This window comes from Chaetura pelagica, unplaced genomic scaffold, assembly GCF_000747805.2.
Source record: "Chaetura pelagica isolate M959 unplaced genomic scaffold, ChaPel_1.0 scaffold142, whole genome shotgun sequence".
In the NCBI taxonomy this organism is placed as follows: domain Eukaryota; kingdom Metazoa; phylum Chordata; class Aves; order Apodiformes; family Apodidae; genus Chaetura; species Chaetura pelagica.
Window position 1 is genome coordinate 6,671,437 of NW_009952973.1, and position 12,734 is coordinate 6,684,170.

At 36.5% G+C, this 12,734-nt stretch overlaps 1 protein-coding gene across 1 annotated transcript in view; it reads left to right on the plus strand.

The window, feature by feature from the left end:
• Positions 1 to 12,734, plus strand: part of TLL1 (tolloid-like 1) — a 136,381-nt gene that overhangs the window by 73,273 nt on the left and 50,374 nt on the right. Inside the window, exons 6-7 of the mRNA XM_009995931.1 lie at positions 9,580 to 9,758; positions 11,536 to 11,641. Coding sequence (XP_009994233.1) covers positions 9,580 to 9,758; positions 11,536 to 11,641 — 285 coding nt within the window. The remainder of the gene's footprint in view (positions 1 to 9,579; positions 9,759 to 11,535; positions 11,642 to 12,734) is intronic.

Below are 12,734 nucleotides of genomic sequence, written 5' to 3' on the forward strand. Positions count from 1 at the left end.
TGTATTCTTATGTTTCTTCCTATTGGATAGAAAATGCCTGAAGACACAGTCAGTATGAATCTCTGTGTGTACAGCCAAAAAAGGGGTCAGCAAACTGGAATGGCCTCTAATCATATGCTGTTAATAACTGAGTACAAGACCAAGCTTCTTTTTTATACAGTGAGACAAAAAAAGAAAAATTAGTCATATTCTTCTGGCATCTCAGCATGCCTTTGATCTGACTTTGTGGCAATTTTTGCTCTCCACCAGAAGATTTAAGTACTTCTTGTGACAAACTTCAGTTGAATTATTACAATCACTGCTGTATCCTCTTGTATGGGTGTTTGGCAAAGCTGTCTGAGGGACAAGAAAATTAGGTCTCTTTCATGTGTTTCTCCAAACATTGTAGACTGAACAGCTTCTTAATGTTTTAATGTGTTTTTTTACCTTGCTAGTATATTACATAGACATTACAGGCAAGTTCTTAAAGCTAGTGAAAAAGGTAAATTCATTGCCTGGGGTATATGTTATGAAAGGTGCTCAATCACTTCTATGGAATGAGAAGAAATTGCAAGTTGTACTAAATCTGTGGCAGAAGAGCTGACTCATTCTCTCAGGTGCCAATTAACTCCAGCACCTGGCATTCCTCTTGCCCACGGCAGTTGACACAGCTTCTCTGCTGGCTGTGGTGTTGCCTGCAGGGTGGGTGTGACCAAGGTGCAGGTGACCAGCTGCCATCATCTGAAACACAGTGTATTAATATAAGCTGAATGAGAGATGATTTATGTTAATACACTGGGACAGGCAGCTGTTAACTGAGGAATGAAGTCAGTTGGCTGTTCTTTATAATATTGGGATGGTCGTCTCCATTGAGCAGGTGACGAAGTAGCCACTTCTGCCATTGCAACAGGTCCTCATAGGACAGTGAATCAGAACATTCCGTTACTACAACTATATTGATCCCTGGCCATAAGCAAATTCATCAAGCCAGGTCATAGCCAGCATCTCCTTTGTACAGAATGAGTTATATTTGTGATTGAAAGAGGTGCTTTTCACCAAGAGAAAAAAAACCTTCTGCTTCTTCAGTGAGATTTTATTCATTAATTTGCTAAAATTGTCTTGTTTCTATTGATAGGCAGTCCTAGTATGCTTATGATGTTCCACAGTTTGTTATCCATGACTTCATACAGTTGGTGCCATGGCAAGCTGATGTTGTGGTCTATGAGGATTTTTATATTAAACATTTTTAAAAGTGCAACATTGCTCCCACCTGATTCCCTCTTCCTTCATATTGATTTAAGAGCATTTTTGACAGTAGCTATATTACTTAAAAGAATGAGCATATTGTTCCAGTAATTTCATTTTCTCTGTCATTTGTTTCTCTTTGCTTGCCATCATTGATCAGCTAGACTGATTAAATGGAATTAGAGATTCATAAATAGTTACTGTCTGCAACCGCTGTCTGGTGCAATAAAGATTAAAGAGATGAGGAGCTTTAAAGGCTTCAGCTGACTCAATTAAGGGGTGTGGCAAGTGCTCATACAAGGCAGAGAGGTCTTGGCCATTTGCCAAACACACCTGGGGTCCAAACCATGATACTGTGAAATAATTTCCTTCATATATTTATTTATTTATTTACACGTATTATAGTTTTCCTTACCCTTTGACTCAGTACAGTTGTTGAAGTGATCAGAATCTTGTGCCTTAATTGGATGAATCTGGTGTGCTTGATGTGACACTCAACCTGGAAAATCCTAGTGACCTTCTATGAGTGGGTACTGCTGCTGTTAAGACTAGGTGTTAATTCCAATATTCTTAGATGTGTAAAGAAACAATAAATATGTTTTTACGTTCTGGAAACTACTTGAAATCTGTCAAGTAATCAGTGGAAGGCAATTTCCATACTCATCTGCCCATTTTTTTTTAGGAGCAGGCCTTCATTGAAAAATAATTCTCAGTATGTTGGGTTTCAGGTGTTTGGGGCTAGACAACGTAGAAGAATGCTATGTAAAAGATTGCAATCAATTTTTTTCATCTGAAGAGATGACATCTTTTAAATGTGTCAGATGAAGAACCTAAAGTCACTATAAACGTTTGAAAATACCCAATTCTTGTTTTTGTAAAAGTAAAATGTCAAATTATTTTTGAAAACATCTAAAAATCTATCTGGTTTATGTAATACCAATAAAAACTTTCATAGGTGATCTAAACCACCTCTGTTTTCAAGTGACAATCAACTTTTTAGTCTTTTTAATTAGGTATTTGGTCCTTTTCATTAGGTATTAATTTACCATTTTTTCTTATAAACCAAATGGCATTAATAACTTAATATGTTATACTATCCATTTTGTTGTTCTGCTGTTACTGTATAGCTCTGGCCCCTGAGTTGCAGTACACAACCTGAAAAGGTTAAAGCTTTTTTTGGTGCAAATTAGTTTAAAAGGACAGGAAGAGACAGACTATAGTGAAATTCTTGTTTTATTCTTTTGCCCTTGTTGTAAACAGTGTCAATAAAAGCATAGCTGGAGACATTGTAGAACATACTATTTGGAATAATTCTTTATTATTTTTCCACTTTTAACTTTTTCTTTATTTGTCTTCAAAGTATCATTGTGCAAAAAAAGAATAAAAATGTGTATATATAGAGAGAGAATCTATGGAAATTTTAAGCCACCAAATATGTCTTTGCTAGTTGAAGCTTGTAACGTACATGAAGTCAATAACATATGTATGTTAAAACTACTGAAATTGTATTAAGTATTCCACTAACCTACAGTCTTAATAGCCTATTGATTTGTTTTAAGCTATAAATCTTGATTGATGATCTTTAGTTCTGCTTTGCAATTTTTCTCTATAGAGTTTCCACACAGTGGTAAATATGAAGACTCAGCAGAAGTGTTTGCACTGTTTTTAAACTACGTTATTTGTACTGCTTTTTTATAATGATGCATGGTTATCCTAATTATTCTCACCAATCTCTTGCACTGCTGTCATATGTTGTGTTTGGATCATGAAGGTTTTAAATTACAATTTAAACTCTAGGATTTAAGTGAATGTGTTTAAATATGTTGAATCTCCAAGGTGTGTTTTATAGGATTATGGATGAATGGAAAACTAATTAGGTTCAAATTGGTTGCACGACTGGGCTTGGAGTGTTGTGGTTAATAGCTTGAAAGTGTGGTATCATGGGATCCTGTCCTGGGACCTGTCCTTTCTTAAGATCTTTATGAATGATCCCCAAAGAGGTGATTGTGCATGCTATAGTTTGCAGATGACAAAAAGTTGTTTTGGGGACACCAGATAATAGAGACTTGCTGGTAGAGTTGCCGCTCAGAGCGATCCAGGCAGGCTGGAGGTGCTGACCAGTAGGAACCTCATTAAGTTCAATAAGGGCAAATAGAAAGCCCTGCATCTGCACCACAAGGGAAAGATAGGCCGGGCACTATGAGCTGTGGAGCAGCTCTAAGCAGAAGGCCATCAGGCAGAGAGCTGGGCAGAAGCTGGCAGTAGACCCAGGCAACAAAGACAGCCAACAGTGTCTGTGTGAACAGAAGTGCAGCTGGTGGCTCAAAGAAAGAGGTGACCCTTCTCTGCTCTCCACTTGCTAGTTTGCAGACAGACCCTACATCCAATTGTGGGCACCCAGTACAAGACAGTTATTAATAACCTGGAAGGATTTTAGCACAGGGCTGCCAAGACTCTCAGGAGCTGGAGTACTTGCCCTGTGAGGAGATGCTGAAGGTCCAGAGTTTGCTCAATTGGAGACAAGACAGCTTCTGGGGGGCCTAGCAGCAGCCCCCAGTCCCCATGGGGAGAGCAACAAGAAAAGGGAGATAGGCTCTTCACTCTGGTGCTTGGTGGGAGAATGCAAGGCAACAGGCATAAGCTGAAAGAAGAGAGAATTAGACTGGGTATAAGGAATAAAGTTTCGATTGTGTGGACAGCTAAGCATTGGAGCAGGTTGTTCAGAAGGACTGTGCTGTCTCCATCCTCAAGGTTTTCGAGATCTGACTGGATAAAGACCTGAGCAACTCTGATCTGTCTTCATATCTGACCCTGCTTTGAGTGAAAGTTGAATTGGAGACCTCAAAAGGTCCCTTCCGACCCAAATTATGCAAGAATCAATGGAATTTTATCCATATTTAGTAGTCTGATGTGAATTTTCACAGATTGCCTGTGCATTTTATGCTTTTATATTTTTAAAACAACCATCAGGCATTGTCAGGGCATTTTATCTCTTTGCACAGGTGAAGGTCAGTATATTGAAATTAACATAATGCTGTACATGACCTTAACACAGGTAGGAATCCCTAACTTATTAAGTTCACCTAATATAGAAATGATGACGTACTGTCACAGAATATGGATTACTTAATCTGATACTTGTGTTTTCTACCATGGATTCCTGTAGACTGCCAAGGCAAATTTCACATCTTAGTCCTTACTTAAAAGTGTTCAGAGATAAGGGAAAAAAATTCTGAAAAATTTAAAGTCTAGTACCTCGGAACTGTGTTTGACAAATTTATTTGGTGTATGTAATGCAACTGCCTGTGATAGTGGATTGGCTTTTCTAAATTCTAATGGCTTTTTAAATTAATGAACTTTCTGAGAATGAAGAATTACTGCAAATTCTACCACCTTTGGCTCCATGTATGAAGTGTGTACTCCAGCATTCTCTGTCTAATTGGATGGAACAGTAAATAATGCTTTATAGGAGTTTTTTTTTTTAAAAAAAAACAAAAACAAAGCAACAAGAATCTTCTTAAGGATCAAAATAGTTTTCTCCTGAGAGTGAGCATAAACAAGTAAGAGCGTGTATGAACTGAGATAATTTCCTTATTGCACAATAGAAACTAGCGTGTCACTATCGAAAGATAAAAACCCACATAAAAAGTGATATTGGAAATATCTATAGTACTTTAATTCTATTTACATATTCACCTGTAGCCATAATATTTATCCTGCAAACACGCAATCTGAAAAATATATTAAGTAAAACCATGTCAGCGTGTCAGGTGCAAAGGTGAAATCCACTGTGGAATCATGAGGTTAAATGGTTTAACTACTCTAATGTGTTATAATAATCTTATTTCTGCTATCTGTTGCTCCTTTTTATCACCTTTGCTGTATTTTTTGAGCACATCTTAAGGTGTTTTTCCCATTAGTATTATTCATATTAGTGTTTCTAATAATATTTCTGTAACATAAATATTGTAAATAGTAATTTTGTGTTAATGCAGTTTGTATGGAGTGACAGAAATACAGAGTATCACATAGGTTTCTTTATTTTCTTTCAATGTGATGTGGAACAGCAGCACATAAACCTGCAACATTGACAATGGCACAGAATTATAGCAGGGAGTCTAATTTGCCATTGTTTTTGTTTACCTGCCTTGAGGAGAGCTATTAAGGGAATGCACCTGAAGAAATTAATTAAACATGATGTTGTACAATTCTAGCTGAAGCACTGAGCTTAATTCAGTGCTTTGACCTAAGAAGATGATTCATACCTATCTGAGGAATTATCTAATGAAGGAAGTGAAGAATTAACTTATTTTGAGGATAGGAGTACTTGACAATCAGTTGAGCTAGGAGCAAGGAATGATTGTCATGTGAACAGTATATATTCTCAACAGTATTTTCAAGATAGTTTCCAATTTCTTGATGCAAACCTCCTAGACTGTTATAGTAATATTTTCCCCTATAAAGTAACTTATGTAGACTTTATAATGTTATAATATTACTATAATTTTTTGGGCATATCTAGCCTTGATTTTAAGTATTATGTGCTTATCAAGAACAGGTATTGTGAGCTAAAATGCCATGGCTGTACTTTTATATTATTTGTACTTTAAAATTCTAGTTGTATTAGACACTAACAAAATCAGTAAAGAAGGCCAACCAAGACTGACTGACCAGCCAAATAACCACAGTCTTTTTGCCACCACAAAACCTGAAATGGATAAACCAGCAAATGTCTATAGAATTTTATCCGTTATATATTTATCCATCCCATAGCTGCTCTTCCTTTATTGCCCACAGAGGCATACGAAGGCTTGGATCATCCTCCACACTGGCATTGTGACCTCCTCAAGGACCAAATATATTCTGATATGTGAATGTTGCATGAGAAAAAACAATGTTGTGTTTGTTTGGTTTTTTTTTTAAAAAAGGTGGAGGAAGCAGAGGGTGGAGGTGGGTGGAGGTCATCTGCTTAGTACAATTCCATTCCACCTAACAGACTGCAGAATTTACAGAGCAGACATGGAAAATCTGACTTATAATAGGGAATATAATGCTGGCCTGAAATATTTAAGATCATGAGAGGTGACAGAGGATCAGCTTATGAAACCTGAAATTGTCTTCCTTTTGTGTAGGATTTGCTTCATTCTTCTTTCTTTCCTTTTACTAGTGTAGTCAGTAGACCTTTCTAATAAAAAAGCAGACATTTCAGGTAAATGAAAAAAGCTGTCAGTATGAAAGCTGAAAAGGGCATCTCTGTTCTCTAAGTTTACATTGGAATCATGGAAGGGCAGTGGAATAAGAATGAAACATGAGAGTAGTTGTGAAGTGGCTTTTTTTTTTTTTTTAATTTTCTTGTGAAAATACAAATATTTAGCACTAGGATTCCTGTTAAGAAAACATGAGTGGGAGAAGAAGAGAGTTCACTCGTATTGAGTGTCCAGTCTCCTAATATACTGTTGCAAATGACAATGTATGTCACCTGTATCTAGAGAAACAAAACAAAACACACACACACACACAAAAAAAAAAAAAAAAAAAAAAAAAAAAAAAAGAGAGAGATTGCACAGCAGCGTCACAGGATTCTGCATCTCATTCAGAATATTTTTGTTCTGTATTTTCAAATATATGCAAAGTGTGTCTCTTAAAGGACTGATAGTTCACTGGCATAATTTCTGCACCCTTTATAGATGGAACTAACATAGCAGGGTGCCTTTTCAGATAAAAACTTAGTCAGAACTGAGTGACCAAGAGTCTGGTCGGTGTCAGGACACACAGCAGAAGTATGGTATGGAAGAAACCTTGCCTTTACTTATTCTTTCCACTTCCCTCAGCATGACCCTTGAATGCACACAGATAAGAAAGCAGTGATATGCAGGGGTAAGATTGTACTTCAATCAATTTTATTTGTTCTTTGGGTGAAAATATGTTCTTGTGTCATTCTGAGGTACCAGACCACAAGTGACAACTCTGTTGATCACAGCTAGCGTCTTTTAAGAGGACCTTGGATAAAAACAAACTTATGGCTTTTATTAAGTATTCTGAATAATAAGTTGTTTTGGCACAAAAAATGAGAGTTTATGAGTCTGCAGAAATTGCATTGCACATAATATTGTAAATAGTAATTTTGTGTTAATGCAGTTTGTATGGAGTGACAGAAATACAGAGTATCACATAGGTTTCTTTATTTTCTTTCAATGTGATGTGGAACAGCAGCACATAAACCTGCAACATTGACAATGGCACAGAATTATAGCAGGGAGTCTAATTTGCCATTGTTTTTGTTTACCTGCCTTGAGGAGAGCTATTAAGGGAATGCACCTGAAGAAATTAATTAAACATGATGTTGTACAATTCTAGCTGAAGCACTGAGCTTAATTCAGTGCTTTGACCTAAGAAGATGATTCATACCTATCTGAGGAATTATCTAATGAAGGAAGTGAAGAATTAACTTATTTTGAGGATAGGAGTACTTGACAATCAGTTGAGCTAGGAGCAAGGAATGATTGTCATGTGAACAGTATATATTCTCAACAGTATTTTCAAGATAGTTTCCAATTTCTTGATGCAAACCTCCTAGACTGTTATAGTAATATTTTCCCCTATAAAGTAACTTATGTAGACTTTATAATGTTATAATATTACTATAATTTTTTGGGCATATCTAGCCTTGATTTTAAGTATTATGTGCTTATCAAGAACAGGTATTGTGAGCTAAAATGCCATGGCTGTACTTTTATATTATTTGTACTTTAAAATTCTAGTTGTATTAGACACTAACAAAATCAGTAAAGAAGGCCAACCAAGACTGACTGACCAGCCAAATAACCACAGTCTTTTTGCCACCACAAAACCTGAAATGGATAAACCAGCAAATGTCTATAGAATTTTATCCGTTATATATTTATCCATCCCATAGCTGCTCTTCCTTTATTGCCCACAGAGGCATACGAAGGCTTGGATCATCCTCCACACTGGCATTGTGACCTCCTCAAGGACCAAATATATTCTGATATGTGAATGTTGCATGAGAAAAAACAATGTTGTGTTTGTTTGGTTTTTTTTTTAAAAAAGGTGGAGGAAGCAGAGGGTGGAGGTGGGTGGAGGTCATCTGCTTAGTACAATTCCATTCCACCTAACAGACTGCAGAATTTACAGAGCAGACATGGAAAATCTGACTTATAATAGGGAATATAATGCTGGCCTGAAATATTTAAGATCATGAGAGGTGACAGAGGATCAGCTTATGAAACCTGAAATTGTCTTCCTTTTGTGTAGGATTTGCTTCATTCTTCTTTCTTTCCTTTTACTAGTGTAGTCAGTAGACCTTTCTAATAAAAAAGCAGACATTTCAGGTAAATGAAAAAAGCTGTCAGTATGAAAGCTGAAAAGGGCATCTCTGTTCTCTAAGTTTACATTGGAATCATGGAAGGGCAGTGGAATAAGAATGAAACATGAGAGTAGTTGTGAAGTGGCTTTTTTTTTTTTTTTAATTTTCTTGTGAAAATACAAATATTTAGCACTAGGATTCCTGTTAAGAAAACATGAGTGGGAGAAGAAGAGAGTTCACTCGTATTGAGTGTCCAGTCTCCTAATATACTGTTGCAAATGACAATGTATGTCACCTGTATCTAGAGAAACAAAACAAAACACACACACACACACAAAAAAAAAAAAAAAAAAAAAAAAAAAAAAAGAGAGAGATTGCACAGCAGCGTCACAGGATTCTGCATCTCATTCAGAATATTTTTGTTCTGTATTTTCAAATATATGCAAAGTGTGTCTCTTAAAGGACTGATAGTTCACTGGCATAATTTCTGCACCCTTTATAGATGGAACTAACATAGCAGGGTGCCTTTTCAGATAAAAACTTAGTCAGAACTGAGTGACCAAGAGTCTGGTCGGTGTCAGGACACACAGCAGAAGTATGGTATGGAAGAAACCTTGCCTTTACTTATTCTTTCCACTTCCCTCAGCATGACCCTTGAATGCACACAGATAAGAAAGCAGTGATATGCAGGGGTAAGATTGTACTTCAATCAATTTTATTTGTTCTTTGGGTGAAAATATGTTCTTGTGTCATTCTGAGGTACCAGACCACAAGTGACAACTCTGTTGATCACAGCTAGCGTCTTTTAAGAGGACCTTGGATAAAAACAAACTTATGGCTTTTATTAAGTATTCTGAATAATAAGTTGTTTTGGCACAAAAAATGAGAGTTTATGAGTCTGCAGAAATTGCATTGCACATTGTTCTGCTGATATTTACTATAATATTTTCTCAGATTTTAACTGAATTTCCTGTATGATTTGTACAGATGCATGAAAACTTCCATCTATGTTTGTGTTTTAATTGCAGGTGCTGTTCTTATGTGGGTCGAAGGGGAAATGGTCCTCAGGCTATATCTATTGGCAAGAACTGTGATAAATTTGGTATAGTTGTCCATGAGTTGGGTCATGTGATAGGTTTTTGGCATGAACATACACGACCAGACCGTGATGACCACGTAACCATCATTAGAGAAAACATCCAACCTGGTGAGATATTCTTATAAGTTTTGTGGTTTGTTTTGGTTGTAGGGTTTTGTTTGTTTGTTTGTTTTGGGTTTTTTTGGTTGTTGTTTGGTTGGGGTTTTTTTGAGGGGGAAAGTCTGCTTATTTTTGATGTTTCCTTCATCTGTTCAGCTTTTAAAATGGGAAGTTAAATAGCAGGAGAATGAACTGGATAGCAGAAACAAGCATCTATGCCTGATATTTCTCTTAGCTAGACTGATCTCATGCTGATTCACAAATGAAATACTGCAACTAAAATATAATATTTTCTAAAGATCTGGTCAAGTAGCAAGCCTTTAAATAGTATTATCTAAGAGATAAGAAATGGTAACTGATCAAAAGCTTTGAAGGAAGTGATTCCTTTTAAAACCCTTTAAAAGTCGTTTCTGTGCTTAAAAAAGGGTGGTTTTTTTGTAGTCTTTACTGAACGATGAGTAGCAACATGTCAATAGCTTTTTAGCTGCCCAATGGGTTTAGACTGGAAGGTAAGCTGAGGACTTTGAACCTGTGCCAAAGATGGACACTGTTCCTACCATTTCCAAATTACTGGATACCAAGTGGTCTTGGCATTGTCAAGACAAAGCATCTGAGGAACCTGAGAACTTTAAACTGTGACCATTGTCTCTTTGTCAGTCAAACTGTTGTGTTGAGTGGACAAGATGGGAGGGAACTAGGCATGTTACATTTACAATGTTCATAAATGGGCATGGTCTTTATGAAACATGGATTTGGACTTAGGGGAATTCTCTGCTCAAGAAGGGTGAAATGAGAAATTGTCCAATTGTAGCTTGCATTATTTTTCTGTTCCTATAGAAAATGTTTTAAAACAATAGATTTGAAATACAATAAATTTTTGCCACCTCAGCTGGGACTTGGAAGATGACCAACAGTGGATGCACACTTCCACTAGTCTTGAATGTCCTGAAAGGGCATGTGCATCCAAGCCTGACTTCAGTTATCTCTGTGTCATTGACTTGTGTAGATGCCATAAATGCTCTTCTCCTGTGTTTTTGGTGTTGTTGGTTTTTTCAGTGAGAAGTCAGCTGGAGTGCTATCCTCAGCCTCCTCTCTTCTTTCAGGTGTCTCTCTAGTTTCTCACTGTAACCACTATTTGTGGTGTGGCATAAGCTTGTGGATCACTAAATGAGATCAGGAAGTCATGACTACCAAGATGTTTGGATTTTGTTATATTATGCAAAGGCGAAGAATGATGTTTTAATAACGTTAATGCCAGTGCGGTTTTTCTGTGCTTTCCTATTCACAAATAAGAACGTGAATTGGAGTGTCTGATTGAGACAAAGAACTTCTGATCTAGAATTAACAACTATGTTGTTCCTCTTCAGTTTTTATTATGTTGCAACAACTAGCTCTTGAAAATGTGACTTTGTAGCATTTTTACTACATGGAGGCTCAGAGAGTAGCCTTTGCTGAAGCAAAAGCTCCTTATTATCATGTCTGAGGAGCTTACAATGAGGAGTTTTCTTCCATGGTCTTGGAATTTCTTTCTGGAATTAAGAACTGGCAAATTTTATGGATTCTATATGAAGTCTTTCTAAGTGCCAAAAGCGGGATTTTGATGTGTGTTTAAGAAGACGTCTGCCCTCTTGATAAATAAAATCACAGTTATTCCCAAAATAACTAAGATTTAGGAATGTCAGTGAATGATTAGGTGAGGTTCTTTTGTTTGTTGTTTTTTTTTTCCTGTTTGGTTTTCATCTTCACAAGAAAAGATGAAGAAGCTCTAATCATCAATCATTTGTAGGTCAGGAATACAACTTCTTGAAGATGGAGCCTGGAGAGGTGAACTCTCTTGGGGAACCATACGACTTTGACAGCATTATGCACTATGCCAGGAACACCTTCTCAAGGTTGGAGTCTCAGGTTATACCTTTTGACTTTTAATTCTATTTCTCTCTGTGAATGCTAAGAACTATTCTAAGTATTCTGGAGTAACTTAAAATATCCCTTGTGATACAGTATTCTTAGAGTGGTCAATGCACAGCTTTTTTTGTTTAAAGTCAGAATAATTTAAATATATTTTTAACATATTTTACTTCAGTTTCAAAGCAGCCTTCTGATCTTGGTTCCGTTCTTTAGATTTTAGGACAGGATAATCTGGAAACAGTTTCCCGTAATTCTTCCTTTTTTTGTCTCCACAAAAATTTGAATTTAGAGAACCAAATGAGTGAAATGATTGGGAATTTTGTGTAACATGATCTGTTCTCTTTAAGAGAAATCTCCTGTGATGCTTGATGTCTGAGTAACTATGGATTATGCAAGTAGTTATCATATTAAGACATTTAGCATGCAAGCCTTGGCCTTTGCTAAGGGCTGCAGTCAGCCATTTGTAAGAGGCTATAATCTCCTCTCTATTGTTTGTACAGATTGTTACTGTCATCAAAACCATTTAATAAAAGGTTCTGTCAGTTTTGCTCTGGCCTGTTGTAGGCCATTCCCAACTCCATAGTAACTTACATGGGGCTCACTCTGAAACTTGGCAGGGCTATGGGGAACTGTGCAATGAGCTGTTCCAATGGGCTAGCCCTATGTTTGAGAATAAGTGAAGGTTCTAGTCTCTTGTTATATTTCATACCAAGTCTCAGTTTAGCTAATTGCTCTCTGAAAATACCAGATCAATGTGAATTGAAAGAAGGCTCAAAAAAAAAACCAACAACAAAAAACCCCCACAAAAACAACAACAACAAAAAACCCCAAAAACCAAAACCCAAACCAACAAAACAGCTTGTTTGAAAACTTATGTACTTAGTTTTTTAGTTTATTGATTTGCACTGATTTTTCTTGAAAGCATGAGTTGTGCCCAGCATGGCATATTGCCAGCTGTTTGTTGTTAGACTTTGCTCAGCCAGATAAGAAGTAGAAATCACAAAACATCATAAAGTTCTATCCACACAAAATGATGTTATTCATGCTGCATTAAAACTGTTACAAGTTTTTCCCTAC